At 37.7% G+C, this 24,846-nt stretch overlaps 1 protein-coding gene across 1 annotated transcript in view; it reads left to right on the plus strand.

The window, feature by feature from the left end:
• The window catches only part of CEP120 (centrosomal protein 120), an 82,407-nt gene that overhangs the window by 30,912 nt on the left and 26,649 nt on the right, over positions 1 to 24,846 (plus strand). Inside the window, exons 6-17 of the mRNA XM_054032986.1 lie at positions 3,303 to 3,500; positions 5,296 to 5,523; positions 5,787 to 6,003; positions 8,192 to 8,305; positions 9,820 to 9,997; positions 11,488 to 11,637; positions 12,843 to 13,025; positions 16,483 to 16,579; positions 16,674 to 16,823; positions 18,950 to 19,039; positions 19,476 to 19,568; positions 22,128 to 22,289. Of these exons, the coding sequence (XP_053888961.1) occupies positions 3,303 to 3,500; positions 5,296 to 5,523; positions 5,787 to 6,003; positions 8,192 to 8,305; positions 9,820 to 9,997; positions 11,488 to 11,637; positions 12,843 to 13,025; positions 16,483 to 16,579; positions 16,674 to 16,823; positions 18,950 to 19,039; positions 19,476 to 19,568; positions 22,128 to 22,289 (1,860 nt within the window). The remainder of the gene's footprint in view (positions 1 to 3,302; positions 3,501 to 5,295; positions 5,524 to 5,786; positions 6,004 to 8,191; positions 8,306 to 9,819; positions 9,998 to 11,487; positions 11,638 to 12,842; positions 13,026 to 16,482; positions 16,580 to 16,673; positions 16,824 to 18,949; positions 19,040 to 19,475; positions 19,569 to 22,127; positions 22,290 to 24,846) is intronic.

The raw sequence follows: 24,846 nt of genomic DNA on the forward strand, positions 1-24,846 counted from the left end.
ATTGGCTGAATTCTCCTCGTCCTAAATTTCGTTTGTACAGAAGAAGTTTTGCCACAAATGCGGAAATAACAGTTTTTGTTTTAATTAAATTCAGCTCATCGCCTTGGAGCTGTAAATTTGTTTCATTAAATGTATTAAACAAGTCTGTTAAATAAGCTGTCATTTTTGGAATCAATCAAGTTGGCTCGTAAAGCATCATCTTTGTTTTCTAGGAACTCTAGCACTGAGTCAAAGAGTTTATAAAACCGATCCAAACAGGCAACTTTTGATAGCCAACGAACTTCTGTATGAAGCAGCAAGCGATTGAATTCTTCATCGTTTTCAATACAAAGTTGTCCAAACAATCTGTCATTCAATGAATTGCTTCTGATTTTTGTTGATTGCTTTAATGACATAATGTAATGACCTATGTAGGCGTTCACTCAGATTTTTGGCAACTAAATGTTGACGATGAATGACACAGTGTACAGCGAATACATTCGGAACCGCTTTTTTTAAATATGCAAGAAAACCCCTATAGCGCCCTGTCATCGCTGGAGCACCATCAGTAGCAACTGACAAGATATTACTCGGGGATTTCTTTTTCTTTAAAAAACTCTTCCAATGCATGAAATATCAATTCTCCTTTAGTATCAGTTTGCAAATTTTTAGCAAATAATAATTCTTGGCAAATGAATCGCATGTATGCTAAAAGTAAGGCTTCATTTCCTGGCAAAGTTGACTCATCAAGCTGTATAGAGAACTGGGATGTTTTTAAATACTCACATAATGAGTCTTCAACATCTTTAGCCATTTCATCAATTCTTCTTTGCACTGTATTATTGCTCAAAGAAATTTTCTTGGTAATATCAGACGCTGGCTTGTGTAGCATAGTGCGTATTACCTCACTTATAGCCGGTAGAATTGGTTCTTCACCAATAATATGTGGTTTTCCCGATTTTAGCAATCAGTAACGAAATGTTGTAAGAAGCATGCAACCTATCGTCATCTTCTTTGGCAAAACTCTTTTCAATAGCATCCAATGTCAGCTGTCTCCAATTTTTCTTTAAGTGCTTGAAAATAAGATAAATCCTTATCTATCTTATCAGCATGAACTTTTGTCAAATGTTCTTGTAGTCTTGAAGGCTTCATAGCTTCATTTGATAAAACTTTTTGGCAAATCAGGCATATCGGTAATGTATTGTTTGTAGGCGACTGAATAAAGCCATAGTTCAAATATTCAATACTATATTGTCTACATTTTTTCTTGAGTTAAGCCATGATATCTGTAAAAGAAATAAAATTTGTGTTTATTTATCACAATAGGGGTATAAAATTACCAAGATATATAACAATTTATATAATTGAAAAAGTGCAATTTCTCTTCCCGGAACCAAAATTTTTTGCAATAGTTGTGTTGTTAGAATATTGCCCACGATATCAGGTATACAGTGGTTTTTGCGTAAGACGGCAAAAGACAACCAAACTAAAATACTAATGAAACTAATAAACTGGGTTTTGTTCTTTGCTCAGCATTAGATATATGTATTTGATATTAAATTGTCAAATATCAAACGAAATTTATCAAGAAATAATTAATTTAAAAAATAATCAATGTGCAATTAAAAATCAGTTAATAGTTTTAATTTAGTTTGCCCTTATTTAAATAATTGTTCCTTATTAACACACGCCTTATTTACCAGTTAACACAGATGATTCAATAGATATAAATAAATGTTAATAATTAACAGTTTTTTTACGATTTCATTCCCGTTTTCGTTAATGTAATAAAAAATATGACAAATATATTGACTGTACACTTCAAATAGTACTGTACCGACACAAGCCTGCTACGATTTTATTATTAGTAAGCAGTAGAGACACAGAAACATACGATAGATATGTAATAAAATGTATAAAAATACTCACGTGTAAATTGCTGTTCTACTGAAACAACAAAAATACAATTTGCTTTGTGTGTGATCCGTAAACTGTAAAGATCGAAGGTATCGAATATGAATAAATTTTTTTAAATACTTATTGCACTATTGTTAACTGCTTTTTACACAATTCAGAAACAATCTAAATTAGATTTCATACATGTCGTCTATTTATAGTATTGTATTGTAAACAAGTCATTACAGGCACATATTCCTGCCGATGTATGCTGGACTTCCCGAAAATGCGCGACACGCTCGCCTGCCAACACTTGCTTGTTAAGAGCTGTTGGCGGACTTGACACCTGATCGGTTATAATTTGTTACTTTATTTTCCAAATAAATTCATCACTACAACTTTAACTCTGTTACACAACAGATGAAACATGTACGAACGGTTTTTAAAATTTTTCTTATAGTCTCTTCTTTCTTTATGCTTCCGCCGCCCCCTTATTTTTATTCAATGCCCCCCAATTGCACCCGAGGCTACTACTGCCCCCCTGGATCGTTCCAGCGCCCCCCAGGGGGCGGTATCACCCATTTTGGGAACCTCTGCTTTAGTGCATCTGGCACATAAATGCCTTGCAATGTCGGCTACAAAAGTCCCATGCAAACTCCTGTTCTCACTTTCTGGTGACACTGTAAATAAGAAGAAGGCAGCATTATCTCCTGTAAATGTAAACAAACTTGTTTGTCTTAGTGATTGGCTGAACGAGAAGTAGGACTGAATGTACTTGTTTTGCATTGTTTTATTTTTGAGTGCAGTTGCGTAACAAAAAAAAATTTACATTTGTAAGTTACACTTTCACGATAGAGACTGCATTATAGTACTTGTATGAGGTGAATTGAAAAATACTGTTTATATTATTTGCATTGTAAAGACAATTAACAAAATAAAGTGAGCACTGTACACTTTGTATTCTGTATTGAAATCAATGTATTTGAAAATGTAGAAAAATATCCAAAAATATTTAATACATTTCAATTGGTATTCTATTGTTTAACAGTGGGATTACACATCTGTTTAATCGTGATTAATTTTTTTGAGCTAATCGCATGAGTTAACTGTGATAAATCAACAGCCCTAATACAAATTAAAGCTACCCCACAAGTAGTCCCATTGCAGTTGTTTGGATTGTATCTGAAGTAAAGTATCACTCAGCCTGAAGAAAAGTGGCAGAGTCTGGCCATTAATAGAAAGACTGACTCTCCATGTATACAGATATTTTAAAACATTCTTGCAATCTGGGATTTAGGTTAGTCTGGTCTTCTGGAGTTTGAGACAGGTTTTTTTTGCTACAGTATTTATAACTCTAAGCAGATGCTTGAAGGCAGCTGTAATTATTGGTTTGTAAAAATAAATTGCTTTTTTTTCCCCACACTTAGTTAATTCCTAGTACAATGAAACTTCCAGAACGACAGCCTCAGTTTTTCTTTTACTATTCGTTACTGGGAAATGATGTAACAAATGAACCCTTCACTGATCTAATCAATCCGAACTTTGAGCCAGAGAGAGCATCAGTTCGAATACGCAGTACCGTTGAAGTCCTTCAAGTATATTTTTCTGCACAGCCAAAAATACAGGTAAATAGTTTCTTCTCACCTATGGTAACCTACATTAAGTAAAATTCTATTTGGATCTAAACTTGCCAGTCTAGAACTTTAATGAAGTAGACTTCAAAATCAATAATATTATATAGATGGCTAATCTTTTGTCTTGTCATCTTTGAGCTTACTGGGTAATATTTATAAACCCCCTTTTAGAGCTTGATTCTGCTCCCATTAAAGTCAAAAGAAAAATTCCCAAATGGGAGTAGGAGTGGGACCTAAGTGAGACAGTTGATGAGCAAGCCATATGGCAAACATAACATATTTTGTCCTTTTTTATTAGTCTGTTCTCTAAATGTGAAGCATAGAGCTGATTTTATAGGTTTTTTTTCCTGCTGTACCTTTTCTCTACTGAACTATACAGTTTTGTTTTAAAAATGTATATTTTAAACCATTGTAATTGATTTAAATAATATTACTATGTACCTAAAATTATTTTATTTCGGGTGATTGCATTTCACAATTGAATAGCATTTGTTTACAAAGATTCTTTAAATTTTTATTTCTGTAGATAGGACTGTGCTGAGCTGGCATATTAGAATTTAACCCTGATGACGACCTGCCTTGATACAAAATACTTGTATGTCTGACTGGCATATTTTTTTTTTCTTTATCACTTTAAAAGAACAAATTCTTATTGTAACACTTTTTTGAAATAAGCATAGTGGGCTGGACTCATCTGGTCTATATTTGTGTGACTCCATTGATATGAATGGAATTATTCATCTGTTTAAAGTTAAGCACATACTTACGTGCTTTGCTGAATTGATGTCAAAGTGCTTTGCACCATTCAAAGCCTTCATCATTTGCTACAAAGGCATATTTATTGTTAAGGAGGATCAGATTTATTGATAGGGTTTAACAAAGACAAGAAAGAATAGCTGTTCTTTTCTCCAGATAAACTTTTTTTTGGGGGTGGGTGGGGGGGGAGAGAACGTATATACATTAAAAAGGAACCCATGTTGCGAGAATAGATATGCTTATATGCACTCCTTAGGACCAAACTTTACTCCAGGTGTGCAAAGCAGCAAATTCTTCTTGAAATCAATAAGAGTTGGGTGCATGTATTTGAGCACAGAATAATGACCCTAAGCCAGGAATTAAAGAGCTCTAGACTTCCGTTAGTAGTTCATAAAGTCTTTATTGTTAAGATGATACTTGAAGTATGTGGATGCATACAGATACGTAACTTACCTTTTTCCCTTTGCATATGTCTATGTCTACACTATGCAGCTTTTAGCAACACAGCTGTGCTGCTACAGCCGTGCCTGTAAAGGGCGCACACTGCAGCCGCTGTTTGTTTGGCTCTCCTGCCGACAAAAAACTTCCACCTCCAACGAGCACTGTTAGTGTTGTCAGCAGGAGCGCACTCCTGCTGACAAAGTGCTGTTCATACTGGCACTTGTCATGGGCAAACCTTTTGTCTTTTGGGGGTGGGGGTGTTTTTAAACACCTCTGAATGACAAAAGTTTTGTCTTTCACTTGCTAGTATAGACAGCCTACCTCACTGTGGTATAAATAATAGTGTATCTTGGCTATGTACTACAGTGCCTGCTCTGAGAGAATCCTTACCCAGATTGATACAGAGATTTTAGGGTCTATTTACACCACTCCAGCCCCTTTATTCAGCGTAAAGAGACTGGAGAGGGGCTGGACCTCATTCTTAATGTTTCTTTCATTTCTTTTTAGAAAGAGTTCAGTTTCAGACATTGGCAGTGGGAGATGTAAATACATATCAAAGTTATTTTCTGAGCACTTCTTTTTACAATAGATCCATCTGTGCTGTGGGGACCAGTCTCTTGGAAGCACTGAAATACCACTAACTGGATTGCTGAAGAAAGGAAATGTGGAGATTGATCAGAACCCTGTGGCAGTTGAAGGGGCATTCAACCTTGTTCCACCAAATAGAGCCAAGCAAAAATTGCCACCATTGGCCTTAGATATGAGTCCTACTGTTGGGGTATCGGTAACCCTACAAAAAGAAGGCATAAATACCCAGGTACAATCCACTCATTTAGATTGTGGTTCAGCTGCTGTTCTAAAAGATAAAAAATAAGTTTGATTTTGTTGAATCAGATTTTACACTTTAAATCATGAAAAGAAAAGCCTGAAAGAACAAGCTACAGTATATTTGTTACTCTATTTTTACAGCTCCATCTCTGTTTATCCATGCCATAAGAGTAATCTCAAATTCTGTAAATATAGTAAAGAGTTTTTCAGTGCAAACTATGATTAATAAGAAATTTGTATTATTTTGTTCAGTCATTGATCCACTTAGACCTTCAGACTGAGCCAGAACACTCACAGAAAAGAGTTTTGTCTCCCACACGGGATAAAACAAAGAGCCCACAGCAAAGATCTCAGAGTGCTCCTTCTGCCCCGCTTCAGAATGGTCATTCTCCTCCCACAAAAGATGAAGCAACAGAGAGCGAAGTAGAAAGTCTTCAATATGACAAGGGCACAAAACTAAACAAAAAAGGTACGCGATTTATGCCTATCAATATCCATAATTATAAACCAACTATTCTTAAATGTTTTCATAGCACAACCCACAGAGATTACCTCCTGGACTCATCCTCTCCCATTTGTGATCATATCCTTGTGGCAAATAAGAATCGCTTATGTGGAAAAAATATTAGAGAAGTTAATGTATTCTAGCTGCCTTTTTAATGTGTGTTGGCAACTGAAAATAAGTAGAAGAGCCAGTCCCATGTAACCATTGCACTGTAGACCACCACTGGTCTATGGACAGCAGTTTGACCAGCAGTGCCACAAATATCTAAAGACCTCTCTCTGAATTTGGGAATTGGTGGGTTAGAGATTTTTGATAAAGATCTTTAGATACTTTCTTTAATTTGTAGGTGAAAAGGTCTGATGTGAAAAAATACATTAAATGGGGAAGGAGAGGAGGCGCATAGGATATTTAACCCTGAAGTTAAACTTCTTTAAGGAACTGGGAAACAGCTCCTCAACAGTGGTCTATGCGAATCTATTTTTTGTAAGAATAGCTGCCAATTTTAATATTGTAGTGCAACTTCATGAACCCTAGGAGTGATTAATTCTTAAGAGAAAAGGAAAACTATTTACAGATTAACATTAAATATATAAATGTACAATAGAACTTCACTAATTTTCTATTTGCTAATCCATAAATGTTTTTCTCAAAACCCAAATCTTTCCCATTTCTCATCAGAGATTTAATAGAAGAGGGATTAGATTTAATTAATTTTGCTAAATATTGACCATTATGGAAGCCCCAGTCTTGGTTCCTTGGCTAAGGTTGAGTTGAATTTTCCCATTTTCTACTGTGTGGAGGGAGTGGGAAGAAGGAAAAAAACTTATTGTATTTTAAAAATCAGTTTTCTTGTAATCAGTAACTACAATCAGTATTGTACACTAATCATAACTGTAGTTCTTGCATCCAGTCACTGCAGGGTAGAGTGAAGGTGGATTGGGTGTTTTAATTATGCATTTATATACTTGAATATATCTAGATTTCTTTTCAGTTAATCTTAACTCTGAATTACCTGGGTTTGCAATGCTTGTTTTTGAGGTAATTCAACAGCTCTGCAATTTGTTTTACTCTTAAGGAAGATTACACATCAGTAACTTAACTCCTGGTTTTACATAGTTTTTATCAGGGAATCAACCAGAATGCAATGAGTTATTTTACTAAATAAAATAGCCTAAACTACTTCTGACAAAATAAATGAAAAACAAAAAAACAAAAACAGTACATTTTTAATAGGTACTGTTCTTGATTTTTGTTTTCTCATTCATTAACTCACGTCACTTTTCCCCAGTGCCTGGTGCAAAATAATAAGACCTTATTGTAAAAAACAATATGAATAGTTTGCTTTTATACATATACTAAAGCTGGCTGGAATTTTTTGGAATTTGAAACTTGGACAAAAATGGAAACAAAATGTTCATGACCTTTTTTTGACCAGCTCAGTGAGTAAATACTTTACAAATTGTAGGCCACTCAGTGTCTGAGAACACATTTATGACTATAAATGCCCATTAATTTATCTGTAGATTACCTGGACAATACCAAATATCACAACCATAAAGCATTTTTGATATTGCCCAAACATTCAGTGATAGCATAAAAACATAGACAAAAGAGACCCAACAGAGGTGTGGGTGGGTTTTTTGGGTGGGGTGGTCGAAGGGGGATATTTGTATTTAATAAAATAAAAATCAAAGAACAAGGCCCAGAAGAAACAGTGACACTGTCTGTTGAACATTATTCAAGAGTTCTCAAAGAGGCATATTAGTCAAGCAATATGATTGGCTAAACTTCCCAAAACAGTGGAATCAACAAGAACTCAGTTTATTTGCTAAATGGACTTCTTGTTACTTGGCTTTCTGGGAATGATCCTATACCATACTACACGGGGTAAACTCTGGGTCTCAATCCTGCTCCCTTTATTCAGGCAATAGCCCTTTAATCATTAATAGAGTTTCTCTAAGAAAAGTCAGCTAGATTGGGCTCTTAATCTGAAACATGACAGGGATAAAAATCACGAGCACAGGAGTTAATCTATAGATTATGAGGGAAATGCAGAGTTGTATTTGCTGTTGGTGTTTATTATTTAAAAAAAAAGACATTTTTGCAAGTGTGGAAGTAGTTATTTCTAAGTCATTTCACAATTATCTTTCAGAGCTGGTGGTTGAATCTTGCAAAGAAGTTAACAACCAAGAGTCTGAAGAACTAGCAGTTTTCAAATCTCAGAGCAGAGCAAAGTCGCCTTTACAGTCAGAGCTGCAAAATTCATGTAATGCTCACTAATGTTCAGTCATAGAAACTCTAATCAATGCAACTCTGTTTAAAAACAGAAAATAGAAGTATTTGTTTCCATATACCCCTGAAAATTTGTCAACCGTATTGGTTAGATTCATTTTTTAAAATTGTAAGTTGCTATAGATTTGTAATGCTTGTGATGAACTCTGATTCCTGTCCCGTCATTTTGGCTACATAATGCAATTAATGAATCTTTTCAATGAAGGGTAAAATACTACATTTTTAACTGCCCTCAAACAGTTTTTCGTGGATCCCTCTATATATTGAATAGCATACTTTGAAAGCCATCGTATTTAGCTTTCTCCTGTACCTTTCTTATATTGCTACTGTTAATGCTACAAAACACCAGCCAGCAGAAGATAGATGAGTTTTTATTTATTTTACCTCTTTTTATTAGTACGAGACCATCTTCAAAAATGTGACAGAAAATTGCACCAGGTTTGACAGACCAAAATCAGAAGAACCAGTGTTTAAGGATATGCTATAGTAACTAATTAAAATTAGTTTCAATTATAAAAGATAATCCTGTCCCTATCTTAGATCACAAAATAGGTTGAGGAATGAATAAACCTATCTCTTGAGATTTGAAGAAGCTACGCCTTGGTAGCCTCATTCATCAAACCCACAACTTGACCTGCTGTCAGCTCCCTGGAGGAGCATTTGGGAAGGTAGGGTGTAGATGGTAGGGCACTAGACTGGAACTTAGGAGGCCTAGCTGGCCAGCCGATTGATCTTGGGCAAGACACACAATCCTTCTGTGCCTCAATATCCCCACCTGAAAAATGGAGATAAAACTTCTTTGAAGTGCTTTGAGATCTGAGGATAAAAAGTTCTAAATAAGAGAGGCATTATTAATCTAAGCACTTTCATTCCACACTCCCAAGCCTGGGAGTTTGCTTCTTTCCAAGCAAAGGATCTATCCAGACTATTTATCTGATACTTCATCCCTTCAAGGAAAGCTTTTAGAATCTGTGTCCAACCATTTTCCTTGGTAATTTGCATGTGACTAACGTGTTATTTTATTGCACATGCTAACTAAATTCTTAATGGGTGTTTTTTACACGTTTTGATGCTCCCTAAAATCTCAGCGTCAGGTTCTAAAATTAGTGCCGAAAGACCCTCTGTTTACCTATTTTGTCAAATTGAGTATACTTACCAGTGCTATATAAGTAATGAGTGCCCATTTTAAAGTGGATGGTAAAGTAGCCTCCCCTTCGATATTCCTTCTCAGACATACTGTAAAGCTATGATCATATGGGATTTTATCTTTTCCAAATGGTTTCCTCTACTTGAAAAGTGGTAACTTAAAAATTGAAATGCCATTTCTCACGTCTAATGTAACACAGATTGTACTGTGTTTCAGAGTGGCAACATGTCTATAACCATTTAAAGTGCCAGGCATGTCGTGTGATATATAAATATTATTATTATTTTGGACAAAATGGAGGATAAAACTATATGCAAAACACCTTGTATTTATATTTTCAGCCTTGAATGCTCTAGCACCTGTTTCCCAGTCCCACCCTGGAGCTGCGTCCAGTGCTTCTGAGTCTACTTCGGGGCAAAAAATTGCAGTTCCAGCAGCATCACATCATTTTTGCTTTTCAATAGATTTACGGAGTATTCACAATCTCGAGGCTGGGTTTCCAGTCAATTGCATTTTAAGGTATGATATATTTCAGCTGATGACTTTACTGTAAAAAAGGGTATTGGGTTTTGTTTTGTTTTTTTTGTCCCCTTCCTGCCCCCATTTAATAATAATAAATAAAAAAAAGTGGGAAAACTACACACGGTTTGGAATATTGGTAGCACAGGCAACCTGATGCCTTCTCAAGTAGCTGCCTTTCAGTAGTGGGCAAAACACTTTGAAATGTTAGGTTTGATCATCACAAATGAAAGTTGAGAGTTCTAGTAGCGTATAAAACATAGTACAGACGCCCCCTGGGTTATGCAAATCCGCACTTACGGAAAAAGTTCCGTAAGCTAGAAATAGGAGTGTGTGGGTTGTTTTGTTTTGGGGTTTTTTTTTTTTGGCGTAATGGTTGGGTATACGTTTCCGATTTACGCAGAATTCGAGTTACACAAGGCGTTCCAGAACGGAACGCTTGCGTAAGTTGGGGAGCGTCTGTATTTATTTATATTGGATTTTCCTATTGTGCCTATCACTTGAAAATTTCAGACCGTGTGACACAGACTATAATTCAGCCCTAAGAGAAGACAGGAAGATTGTTTCTTAGGCACAATTCATTTTTAAGCTTGAGTGGGATCTTCTGGATTGTAAGGGAACACACCTTCCCACCTCGTTGCTAAATGGAAGAAGAAGTAGAGAAAATGCACTCCAGTACAACAGCTCAGAGTCAAATTGTCGTCATGCATCACGTGTGAGCATTTTGTTTTAGTACACAGAATATTTTTTTTCCTATTTAGTATATTCCAAAATAATTGTGCTGATGCCAGAGATGATTTTTCTTCAAAGACCTAAAAAGCAGACAAATATTCTAACTAACAAGTTGATATGCATCTTCAGTTACATTTTCAGTGAAGGTCTAAACTAACTTTTTAAACAGCAATATTTACATACACAACCAGAGAAAGTTGGACTTTTAGCAGCAGCAGGAGCTTAAGCAGCTTTTTCAAATACAGATCTGGAATGGAGAAGAAATCTAAATTTCTTGTTGGTTTGTGGGATTTTTTGTTTGTTTGTTAAGTGCTTATTGTTTTCAGGATTAAAATGTAATTGTTTGTAGGTAATATCCAATTTAAATACTTGTTGATCTCTGCAATCTAAATCTGATATGAAGATTCCTTTCCCCCACACCCTTACAGAAACTAGATGTGTTCTATAGAAGGCTAAAATGTTAAATATAACTTTCATAGTCCTGAAGATTAGCAATAACTATCAAGGACATTTGTGTTCAGATGATAATGAACTTTGGCTCTGATTCTGCACTGTTAACGTAAATGAGTGCTGTTGAACATCAAGGACCAAATTCTGATGTTGGATATGCTTGTACAACTGACATTGCACATGCATATTCCAAAAGCAGAATTTGGACCTAAGCTACTAGTGTCATCAGCTGATGATGATTTTCCTTGACTTTCTTGCCTACAAGAATATGACTTGAGTTAAATTTGCATTTTCTTTTTTCTCATTAGGTACTCGTATCCATTTTTTGGTAGTGCGGCACCTATTATGACGAACCCTCCTGTAGAACTGAGAAAAAACATGGAAGTTTTTCTACCCCAGTCCTATTGTGCATTTGATTTTGCAACTATGCCTCATCAGCTTCAAGACACCTTCTTCAGGTAGCACTTGTATTTTTATCTTATTACATGAAGCATTATTTAACTGTTTTTAATATAGAAAATATTTTGTAAATCCCAAGCTTTGTAATTTAGTGTCTTAGAATAATTTAAGTTGTGGAAAAGAGAAATCCAGCAGTTAGTAACCAAGAATATTTAAGACATTTTTGTTGCCCTTTGAGGCTGTATAGTCTAGCACGTAAAGGTCAGATTGTTCAAACCTTACTCATATTTGTGACCGTTTACTTAAACAGGAAATGTGGTGATATCAATTGGAGCATCTATTTGGGTAAATTCTTATCAAAATAAGGACTAGTTGATGTAGCCTGAAAAAAACAGTTCTGCTTACGCAGAATCATAGTAAGTTTTCTAGGGGTATGTCTACACTACCCGCTGGATCGGCGGGCAGCAATCGATCCAGCAGGGGTCAATTTATTGCGTCTAGTCTAGACGCGATAAATCAACTCCCCGAGTGCTCTCCCGTTGATTCCTGTATTCCTCCACCGCGAGAGTCGTAGGCGGAGTCGACTCAGCGTGGTGAAGACACCACGATAAGTCGATCTAAGTACGTCGACTTCAGCTACATTATTCACGTAGCTGAAGTTGCGTAACTTAGATTGATTCCCCCACCCAGTGTAGACCAGGCCTAGGTGTGTAACCTACTCTAGCTGACTTGGAGTCTGTCAATCAAACCAGCCATAACCTGTGAAACATAGTTGCTCTAAGGATTAGAAAAATGAAATTCTAGTGGAATGTTTCCCCACTACATTGCTCCCTTTTTGTAGGCATGTGAGTAGGGTAGAGAATATCTTTCACACATACTCCTACCCTAAAGCCTAAACCAAAGTGGTATTTTGGAAAGAAGGGTAGAGGAGAGAGGTTTTGTAGATTGGTATTTTCAGAAATGGAAAAGGGCCTATAAGATCATCCAGCCCATCACTATGTGAGTGCAGGATTGTTCTCTGTATACAGACTGGAACAGGGTAGTGATCTAGCCAAAGTGACGGAATGAAGGAGAAGATGCAGAGTTGTGAGTCAGTCTTTTTCCTGTGGGAATGAAAGGTATCAAGGGTATGTTTATGCTGTAATAAGAATCAACTAGATTGGTTTGGGAAGTTATTTCTGTAAGTTATTTCTTGCTTTTCCATGTAGGTGAATGTCGTCTTTTGTCTGCCCTACTGATACTAAAATACTCTTCTGTATTTCAGGTTACCACTGCTGGTTGAATTGTGGCACAAAGATAAAATGACTAAAGATATACTTCTGGGAGTTGCCAGGCTACAGCTTTCAAATGTTTTGGGCTTGGAAAAAACCCGATTCTTGGGTACTAATGGTGAACAGTGTTGGCGTCAGACCTGTAGTGAAACAGTTGGTGTTATGGCAGCACAAGGGTAAAACCTTTTTTTTAATATAGTTTGCATTATAGCATGTCTTACCTTTTTAATTTTATTTGTTTAATGTTTTCTCCTGTTAAAGAATCCCTTCCTCCCTCTATTTACCCCTTATCCTACTTTGAAAACTGTTTACTCTTAACTTTCATTTGAAGCATTAGGTCAGATGCTTGAAAGGGATAGAATTTTATGAATAGCTGTAATACATACTGTCATGGTATTTGGGTGTGATTTTTTTTTTTTTTTCATGTTTTAACAATTTTACAGAATTTCTATATAGAAAATGTACCTATCATAACTTGATATTTATGTTCAAAGTGCTGTAGAAACTTAAATTATTGCTGAAATTTCTGGTAAAATTTGAAAATAGGTAAGAAATGTTATTTGACAGTCCAATGAAATATTCAGTTTAGCCGCTCTTTGAAGGGATGATATCATACTTGTAGGTCAGATTTGGCCCCAAACTTATATTTTTGTAAAGGCAAGATTTCACAAAACTGATTTGAAAAGCCAATATAAATATTTCTTGTAATTTGTATGTAAATAAACATTCCCTTCTGGAGCTGTACAAATTATTAGTACTAGAGTATGAGAAACTGAAATTGACTGACTTTCATTTTCCAAATTAAGAAATGCAAAGGTAATCAGAACAAATAGTGAAAAGTAAATTTAGATTTAAAAAAAAATCTTATTTTAATAATCTGAAATATTTTAGGACACTGTCCCTATTAATATCTGTAGACTATAAATATATTGAGAATCACGGACAATTTCTCAGTATTGCATTAAGTCAAATTTTTCTCTTGTCTGGGAAGTAGGCAGTTGGACAACAGTAACTTCAGGGACCATTAAGAGAGTGACAGAGCTAAAAATTCCCATTAATTATTTGTTTAGACAAGTTATGTTGTTGTGGCTTTTACCTCCTGGAAATAACATAGCCTAGTTTTTTCAGATCCAGCTGTAAACACGGCTGCACCCTCATTCCTCCTTTCATGCAAGTTATTAGGTCTGGGTCTGTTCTTAGCTGACAAAACATAGGCTGTAATTGTTGGCTTTTTTTCTCCTTCCATATTGTTTGTTTGTTAAATTAGGATAAATACATCTTGGATCTTCATTTTGGAACATATTCTTTTAAAACTTTCCAGCTTGAGGCTGCCCAAAATGAATATCACTTCCTCAGTATGAAACTTCAGAGTTAGTATTATCAAAGCTTACAAACCGTTATATGTTTGGGTGACTACAGAGAAAGAGTAGTAAAGTAAAACCCATTCATTAAGGCCTTCATTCAGGAAAGCACTTAAGCCTATGCTTAACTTTAAACATGTGCACTGAAGTCAAGGGGATTTAAACAAGTTAGCTATATGCTTGAGTGCTTTCCTGAATCAGAGTCCAAGAGGTTTCGTTTAGGTGTCCTGAATCAGTATTGAGATCTATAAGAAACTCAGCAGGAGTTTGTTGGACAATGTCAGTCAGAGGACTTTCTAATAGTACAATAACTTGTTAATAGATTTAGGGGCCTCAACCTTTACACATTATGAAAAGTCCCAGTGAAATCAATTGGACTACACATGAAATGAAATCCTGCCCCATTGAAAACAATGGGAGTTTTGCCATTAACTTCAATAAGGCAAGGATTTCACCCCTAGTTTGTAAATGTAACCATATGTGTAGCTCTTTTCAGCATCATGGTCTAAATTATGATTTCCTTTATAGAATCAAATGGACTTTTCCCCAAGAGTGAAAATCTGTTCAAAATGAAACACATGGCAGTATTGCACAAAACTTAATTATCAATAGATGGCACTTTCAAAAATGTAATTAGCATGTGTTTTTACTGTGGCAGTGAATTTTAGTTTCATTCTCGTTTGACATAAAGTATTCACTATAGTACTAAATGTCTCTTTGAACATGATCAAATTAACAATTTACCTTAACATCTCATCTCTTTATGTAAACTACATACATTTAATATAACCTAGAAAAACATAAATATTTTGGGTTTTGTTTTTAGAAAATCAGAAGTTTAGAGTTCTGAGAAATTAATATAATATGCTTGCATACTCCACTCTCAAATTTAGTTAACTTCTTCCCTTGGAAAATAGAATATAACATAGGTGTAGTTTGACTTTTATATTTGGTGGGGGAGCTCCAGTCAGGTCAATGGGGCCACGCATGGGGGGTGAGGGGGAATTCTGCGCCTGCCCAAGGCTTGCAGTTTGCAGGGGGGAGGGAAGGGGCAACATGCCCTCTGCCCTCCCCAAACTAGGTCTATGGAATATAGCTTTTTAAAACCTTTTAAAAATACTTCAGTAGATCTCTTTAAACAATGCTGAATAAAGTACTTGGACCAGAACTCTCTGTACCAAAACAGACCTCGATGTTGGAATGATTGTTGCCTTCATCTCTATGGTGTTTATATGCATACTTTTCTTATTTAAACATCCTCTTCTCATGCAACATAAATACACTGGTTCCACTGCCTTCCACACCCAGAGAGATGGGGCAGGCAAAATTTTCTCTTGGCTAGTGGGCATCATTTACTCTCTGTGTACTCACAAGTTGTAAAAGATATCTTTCTTTTTTTATATCTAGAATAGTAAATCTCTTATTGAAGACATTTTGCATATCTGTTTCAGTACAATAACATTGTCATGAGACTCCCTAGGTGGGGTTCAGATTTTCTTTATAGGATGTGGGGAGAAATAATTCCCATTCTAAAGTGAGCATTAGGAAGCCAGACTTTTCACTTGTGAACACATTCTGTATAAAACTTATTTGAGACTGGGGCTTTGGAAGGAATAGTTCAGCCTATCTCCGGGGAGATAGCTGCTCTGTGATTGAAAAAGGGGAGAGTTAGTAAGAAAATGGTTAAGATGTCAAGAGTTTAAAGTGGAAAAGGTTAACAAATTCAGTGGACAGAAGTATTGATTAAAAGAATAGTATTCAGGCATGTTGCTAAGTAGTACATCAGTTATGTTAATTTTTTATAATTTTTTTTTTAAAAGTTAAGCATACAGTTGAATATAGGCTTCATGGAGTAAATTCAGTTGCAAAATACTTTGATCAAGTATATTTTTCAGATTGGAGATTTAAGATTGTAGCCCCAACTGAAGCATTGATTCTTTTTGTAGTGTTATGTGTAATAAAAGGGTTTTATTTTTTTCTTGATTTCCACCCCCCACTCCACCCCAGGAGCAAGTCTTAACTGTTCTTGAATTAGTGATAGATTGTGTACTTATTGCTGTAAGTTCTGTAAATTAATAGTGTTTTAGGACTCTGACATACAGCATGCTATGCTCTGGAAGAGGTTCGAACACACTACACTGCAAACTTGTTCAACCTTTTAGCCTTGCTGTTCTACAGCCTTGCTGTTCAACCTTGCCGTAAATGAACTACAGTAAGTTTTATGGCAACTTCCAACAAAAATAAAGAATAATCATTCTTATGTAATTTTTAGGGCAAACAATAGGATAGCAGAACTTTCTTACACTGTGACTCTGGAAGATTATGGGCTTGTAAAAATGCATGAAGTTCTGGTATCAGATTCTTCTCAGGTAAATTATACAGTCCATTAACATAATCCTTTTTCTTTAAAGTTTCAATTAAAGTTGATGGAAAAAAATAAAATTGCATTGTTTTCATAATCAGTGTTTAGGTGCTGGGCAGCAGCAGGTCCCTTCATCTCAGCCTCATCATGACCCAGAAACTGAGCCAGAGCCACGAGAAACTCTTGAATACAAAGCAGCACTTGAGTTAGAAATGTGGAAGGAAATGCAAGAGGACATCTTTGAGAACCAGGTTCCTTTATCTATATTTTTATAATGAAATTCAGACCGCATCTCTGCTTGAGTGACATTTAACAAATGGGGAAAAATCATTCAATTCAGTTGGCTGATACAGGATCATATGCCAGAGCTTTTCTTACTGGTCAGTAGTAGGTTACTAATTAATCAACTAGCAATAGACTGAATCAGGTTTATATGACCCTATGAGCTAAAACAGCATTTCACAAAGTATGGGTCACGACCCCCCAAAGAGTACCAGGAGGTTTGTGGGATGTTGGGGGAGGGAGAAGGAAGGTATTGAGGAGAGGGGAATGATGTATGTTTCCACCCTCTAATGTTTTCTTCTGCTACAATATCTATGGAGGCGGGAGTGGGCCCTGGCTATGTTTCCTCCCCCATGCACATAGAATTATAGGACTGGAAGGGACCTCAAGAGGTCATCTAGTCCAGTCCCCTGCATTCATGGCAGACTAAGTATTGTCTAGACCATCCCTGACAGTTGTTTGTCTAACCTGCTCTTAAAAATCTCCAATGATGGAGATTCCACAACCTCCCTAGGCAGTTTATTCCAGTTTGCTTTTTTTGTTTTGCCACAATGTTACTCTTTTGACCCATTTTAGTTTGTGGTTCACTATGACCCCCAGATCCCTTTCCGCAGTATTTCTTCCTAGGCAGTCATTCCCCATTTTGCATGTGTGCAACTGATTATTCGTTCCTAAGTGGAGTACTTTGCATTTGTCCTTACTGAATTTCATCATTTACTTCAGACCATTTCTCAACATGGGTGGGAGGAGTGGCTGATATGGTGCATAAGATTGGGCTGTCCACCTGGGTTGGGTAGGTAGCACCTGGTGGAGACACCTAGCCCAGGGAAGGGCAGGATTCAGAGCATGTGGCCAGCCACTGGGGGCAGGAAGGACAGGGCACAGGCAGCTGGGCAGAGGGTACATGTGCTAGCCATTGAAGAAGTAGGTGCACTGGGTGCTAGCTGCGGAGGGGGGGAGGAGAAGGGCACCCCTCCTCCCACTGCTGAGTTTCAGTAGCTCCACTTGCTCCCCTTCCTATCACTTTGGTGGTCTAAACATGATTTTTTGTGCTTCTAATTTTCAAACCGCCTACCTCGTAGATTCTTGGGGGCCATGTTAATGGAGGTGATCCCAAAGGAGGTCGTGGGAGGAAAAAGTTTGGGAACCACTGAGCTCAAATATATCCCTGAGAATATTTTTAAAGGATATAATAAAATGTATAGATTCTTGAGTTTTTAAACTTTATGAAACTCGAATTGAAAAGATGACCACTGGTAGGTATTATCTTCTTTCTCCCACTATTCAACCTGCATATTTTTTATTCTCTGTTAAAATTTACTGCTTAGGATTTTTTGTCCATTGCTGTCCTTCAGTTCATGAAGTCTTTTATTTATATCCTAGGCATGGTTTCAAAAATAGTGGTAAACGTTCTTTTAAAAAAAAAAAAAAAAAAAAAAAAAAAATTCAAGGGATCCTGAGTTTAAGTAGGAAATTTTTTGATCCTAATAAATATAACAAAAGATTATTGCATATCATACTATGTGTTTGCTGTACTGCTAAATGCTATTAAAGTACAAAGATGTTTCAATATCACCGTATGTGTTACACTGAGCCACTCTGCATCTGATTTAATAGTGTATTTAAATAGTTTTAACAAGTATTGTTCATGGCATCCTTCTACTAAAAGCCATGCATGTTCAGTATCCTGCTCCTCTACAGGTCAGATCTCCCTAGGAGTTCTGCTTGTGTAAAGCCAGAATATTTTAACTAAAATCTGCTATGTGGATCTGAGAACAGAATTTTGTTCTCATTCTTCAGGAAGACTCTCCTAAATACACCTCTACCTCGATATAACATGAATTCGGATAGAACGTGGTAAAGCAGTGCTCCAGGGGGGCAGGGCTGCGCAGTCCAGTGGATCAAAGCAAGTTTGATGTAACGCAGTTTCACCTATAACGCAGTAAGATTTTTTTTTTTCGCCAGAGGACTGCGTTATATTGGGATAGAGGTGTAATTACTTTACAGTTGGCTAGCTGTGCATTTTAATTTTTTCTGTAGCCTTTATTTTATTGACTTCCAAAGATGAAGTATGTTTTTGTTTTGTTTTTGTTAGCTAAAAAAGAAGGAGTTGGCTCACATGCAGGCACTTGCAGAGGAGTGGAAAAAAAGGGATAAAGAAAGAGAAGCATTAGTAAAGAAAAAGGTAAGGAGAGTGACCCATTCAAATTCTTTTGCAATATGATAACTTCAAACAAGAGCATAGTTGGGGATGTGCAGCTGTTAGTGGGGACCCACACTTCACATCATTAAAAGGACAGACAAAATCCTTCTTTCAAACTAAATCTAGAACAAAGGTCACTTGTGCTACCAATCATGGTTCTGAGGTAGTGTATTAGAAAGAGAAAAAGGATCTCTGCCATGTAATTTCTATATTAGCTAGCCTTAATATTTGGAGATTTGACTTGCCTTGTATAGTATAGAAGTTCATCTCTAATTTCTGATCCTAATACATGCATGTTTTAAGTTTCATTTCTGTTTATATAAATATTGGAGTATATATATCTGGAGCTCTGGGCTTATCTAAAATTGGGATTTTATTACAAGGAAAAAAAAATCAAGAAATCAGTGCTTGTTTTTAGGTAGCAGAATATACAAATTTGGAAGAACAACTTCAGAAAACCTTGACAGATTTAGAGAAGCGTGAACGACAGCTTGTCAGTGCAGAATCAGAGGTAAAAATACTTATCAATATGTCAAAGAGAATGTATGTTTAAATCCTGCATGCACATATACATGTTCTTGAGCTTTCCTATTTCCCCTCTTTCTGGACATTCTCTTAGCAGTTGGGTGGATATCAGGATTTATCACCTCCAATATGAATATCATTCCATTTCATCAGGTTCTTTTGAAGTTTGTGGACAGAGATAAGAGTGCAATTTTATTTGTGGTATCTGTGTGGCAATACTCTACTTTCACCTAATTCACCTGTTCGTTTGCAGTAATGGGAAAATCTGAATTGTGTCCTCAGCAACAGTATTATGTGTGCAGAGAAGACATCTGCCCAGGTTGTTGGTGACATTGGAAATGTTCTTGGGGAAAGATTGAGGTCATAGTTAATGTTTTGCATTACATTGCAAGTCAGATGAATTTGGTGAGTGTATTATGTACCTGTATCTGTTAGAAATGATCATCACTTTTCTGTGGGGGCCACATTGTCTCATAGACAGTGTGTAATTTGATACATGGGTGAAAAGGTACAGGGAAAAAATTCTCTATTAATTTGCAATTTTCTCAATTCTCTCCCTCCCCCCCCCCCCCTTTTCGGTTTTGTGAGTGGGTGGGTTATGCCCTGATGTGCCTAAACTGACTTTAACAAAGTCTCTGTTTGCTGTTTTCCTGGGTGGCCTTTTTTTGTTTGTTTGTGAAGGACCCAACAGTTGGAAAGGAGGGGGTGTGTGTGGAATATGGAGGTGGGGTAGACTTGACAAAAGGCAGGATCAGGCAGGTATTTAGTGCCTATTGTGCAGTAGCTGTAGTAGTGGTCTAAAGTGGGGAGGAGTTCTCCAAGACTTCACATCCACAAATAACTCCCCTTGTCAGCCTCCCCTTTTAAGGAATGTGTTTTTGGATGCATCAGCATCACCCTGTAATGGCACCACCCCAAAGTGTCACCATCCCATCCTAGTATAAGTGGTTCTGAGTTGGGGATGAGAGCATCAATCTGCCCGCAAGGGCATTCTGCCTTCCCCCAGCTCTATTTCTTGCCCCTTTTACAGAGCCTCCTGCTTTCACCTCAGAGCTCCTTTGTTGTCTGAGCAGCCTCATCAGGGCCACCAGATGCGTTTGTCTGCTGGCCAGTGAGCAGAAGATTGGTGGGTGGAGAAGTTGCTTAGAGAGGAACCCTACTCTCCTATTCTAATAGCTTCAGAAAGAGATTCCCCCACCTCCTCCCTGTTCCCATTTTAACATACAAGAGTGCTAAGCAGGGGCTGAATGGGCTGAATTGTTCAAATTCTGGCAACCAGATAAAATGTATGTGCTATATATCTTCTAGCGTGACAGCCCCAAGAACAAGGGAGAAAGAACAATGCTGCTGGGTCCCAGTGGATCTTCCACATCAGAGGTGGAGAAAGCTAATTGTCGATATGGGTGGGAAGGGCTTCCCTATTGCCCCCTTTCTGGACATTTTTTTTAGCAGTGTGGGTGGATATGGGGCTTTATCACCCCCAATAGGAATATCATTCCATTTCATCAACTTCTTTTGAGGTTTGTGGACAGAGATAAGAGTGCTCCCAGAATGAGCTGTCCTGGCTCTGTCCACGCCTTGCCCTACATTGAGATTCCCTGCATACCCGAGATGTAACTTGCTGTGTAAATAGTCATATATCTGACCAATTTTCTTTTTAGCTTTCATTCAAATACCCAGGGGCTAGAGTTTGGCCATGGTCATTTCAGTCTTGAGGGAAGGTAATTTTATTAATTTTGTATTACAAATATTTTTAGCTCAAAATTTGCTTTGGATTTAATGGGACACTGACTTGAAGATTTAGAGATACTATGAAGCTGTTGTGTTCAACAGTATCTATGCAACATGGTTTTTTTTTAAAAAAAAAAAAGTCTTTTAGCATGTACATAATTTCAGAAGAAGGTTTTTTGAGAGGGTTTTATTTAGCCTGTAGCAACCCTACTGTTCTTCATACCTTTTTGGAAAATTCAAGCATCCAAGAAAGATCATATTCCATGTTCAGTTCGGGATGTGAAGGTTGAACTGAACATCTTGATTCAACCTTAAATCTGATCTCACTGTTATTGCTCCACTATAATTGGCTAGATGGGATAAACTCAGTTCTTCATCTTATGATGGATTGAGGAAGTGCAATGTCTGTGGACTATGCATGGACAGTAAGATGTTGGTATCTCTGGATACCGGCATTGTTAGGTGCTGCTGCTCCTCTTTCTCCCTTGTTCTTGGGGCTGTCACGCTAGGAGTTATATAGCACACACATTTTATCTGGTTGCCAGAATTTGAATTAGAGGAGAGTTGGATCTGTGGCCAGTATGTACTAATGTGAAGGTCACTATTTCGAGTCTGGGGGGGAATAGCAGATGATTATAGTCCATATTGGAAATATAGGAATCAAGGAAGTGAAAGTAATACTTATGAGCCATAAAAAGTGGATCCAAGTGTAATGAGAATTTATTAAAACGAGTACTAACGGTTGTAATGAAGACTTCCAACTAAAGATCATAAACCTGTCTATTACTGCATTCAAAAATGTTTTAATTTTAAGCTCCAAAGAGTAAAAAGAGAATTGCAAGCACAGCATGAACGAAACTTTCAAGAACTGCAGGATTCTGTGCGGCGAGTCAAAGAAGAATGTGCACATCAAGTTGAACTGGAGAGGTCAAAGATCAAACAGCTGGAAGAGGACAAGGTCCGCCTGCAACAGCAAGTAAGTAAAGAAATTAAATTACCTTCCTTCCCGTTGGGTTGAGTGGAAATAAATATACAAATAACGTTAAAAAGTTGTATATTTAGGCACAAGCATAGTCTGGCAACTTGGAAATCAACACTTTGGTCCCAGTCATTCAATGAGCTTGACGCAAGCATAGAGGTCCACATAAGAAGCTTATTGCAGGACCAGGGCCTTTATTTTACCATTTAGGTATTATAGCATTATTTGCTTTTTGAGGCTGAAAACCAAATTGAAATCACGAAGGTGTATTGTATTTGGGACAAAGAGTCCTGTGGCACCTTATAGACAGACAGACGTACTGGAGCATAAGCATATTCACCCACAGAAGCTTATGCTCCAATACATCTGTTCGTCTATAAGGTGCCACAGGACTCTTAGGATACGTCTTCACTACCCGCCGGATTGGCGGGTAGTAATCGATTTATCGGGGATCGATATATCTCATCTTGTTACGATGCGATATATCGATCCCCGAACGCGCTCCCCGTCGACTCCGGAACTCCACTGGAGCGAGCAACGGTAGCACAGTCAACAGGGGAGCCGCGGCCGTCGATCCCACGCCGTGTGGACCCCCAGGTAATTCAATCTTAAATACTTCGACTTCAGCTACGCCATTTGTGTAGCTAAAGTTGCGTATCTTAGATTGATTCCCTCCCCCCCCCCCCCCCCCCCCCAGTGTCGACCAGCCCAGAGTCTGGAACTGTAAAAAGCAACAAACATGGCTACCCCTCTGATACTTGTATACTAGTGTATATTTCCAAAATTTTGCTGAAGCAATTAGAATTTATTAATGACATTTCTAATTATCTTGACTGTTCACTTCATTTTACAGCCCAATCATAAAGCAATGCTAGTATAGTAAAATATTTGAAAATGGAAAAAATAATTTTGAGAATACGTTATTCTTTTCACTCGGCATAATTATCTTTCTATAATGTGAATAGGGTAGCAAACCTTTTTGTTGAATGTTACGAAGGATGTTGGTAACAGAAAATAAAACATGTTTTCTTTTTAATTCTAGTAGCATTATTTCTAACGGTTCATGTTGAGCCATTTTACAGCTGTCTCTCAATTATTGTTACTGGAAATACACTATGGAATATTGCGTAAATATTTTTCAGTGTGTTTAGCTCATTTGAATGGTATTTTTTTTCTTTAGTGTTTTTCATTTCTTACCAATCCATAAACTCTAATGTTGATCCCACAGTAGCACTGACTAATGAAGAGATCCATCTGTATCGTGCTAGAGGAATCCTTTGTATTAGAAACAGCTGGGGTTTTTTCAATTTTGTCCTTTTCAGTATGTCTTTAATTTTCATTTAGCATTATCTTGGTTTTAAGATTTTTTTTTCATGTGAAAAGTAGTATCCAATGTATCCAGGTTTAATGTAAATTTTCCATTGTGGTGTTGAAGAGATGTTGACAACCTAGAAATAGCCCAGCTGTTGAGTCAAAAATCATTGACTTTTGATTACAAGCATGATATCTGTTGTATTCATATTTGATCATTTAAAAATTGAGTCTACCTTCCAAACTCATTCTGTTGTGTTCAACCAGCATTTTAAATTGTGGATACATCACACAAGCATACATTTCAATTTTCACATAAATCATATTAACTATTTTTATTTAGACTATTTAAACTATTTTGCAATAATCAGAGCATGAAATACTTTATACATTTATGTGACCTGGTCATGCCACACCTCTGTTCATATCCTAAGTCAGAGGTGGGCAAACTACGGGCTGCGGGACCCTCCTGCCCGGCTCCTGGCCCAGGAGGCTAGCCCCCGGTCCCTCTCCTCAGCGCAGCTGCAGAGCTGGGGCCTGACCCAGTGCTCTGTGCTGCACAGTGGCGTGCCTAGCTCCAGCCGGGCAGCGCGGCTGCCTGTCCTGGCGCTCTGGGTGGCGCGGCTATAGTGCCGCTAGCCACCAGTACTCCAGGCAGCACAGTAAGGGGGCAGGGAGCGGGAGGGGGGTTGGATAGCGGGCAGGGGAGTTTGGAGTGGTGGTCAGGGGGTGCGGGTGTGGATAGGGGTCGGGACAGTCAGAGGGCAAGGAACCGGGGAGTTGAATGGGGCAGGGGTTCCCAGGGGGCAGTCAGGAAGGAGAGGGGGGTTGGATAGGGTGGTGGGGGGCAGTCAGGAGTAGAGGTTTCTGAGGGCAGTCAGGGGACGGGGAGAAGAGGTGGTTGGATGGGGTAGGTGGGCTGTCGGGGCAAGAAGCAGGAGGAGTCAGATAGGTGGCAGGGCAGGGCTGGGCCATGCCTGGCTGTTTGGGGAGGCACAGCCTCCGCTAACTGGCCCTCCATACAATTTTGGAAATCCGATGTGGCCCTCAGGCCAAAAAGTTTGCCCGCCCCTGTCCTAAGTTGATATATTAGTTCATTACCAGAGGTCCAATCAAACCAGAGATTGGGACACTGAGGGCCATATTCAGACATGATATGAGCAGGTTCAACTCCCCTGATACCACATCTGAATCCGGCCTTTAGTGTACAAAGCTAAGCTCTGATGATCATAAAATATAGCCT

The sequence above is a fragment of the Malaclemys terrapin genome, chromosome 6, assembly GCF_027887155.1.
Source record: "Malaclemys terrapin pileata isolate rMalTer1 chromosome 6, rMalTer1.hap1, whole genome shotgun sequence".
Lineage (NCBI taxonomy): Eukaryota > Metazoa > Chordata > Testudines > Emydidae > Malaclemys > Malaclemys terrapin.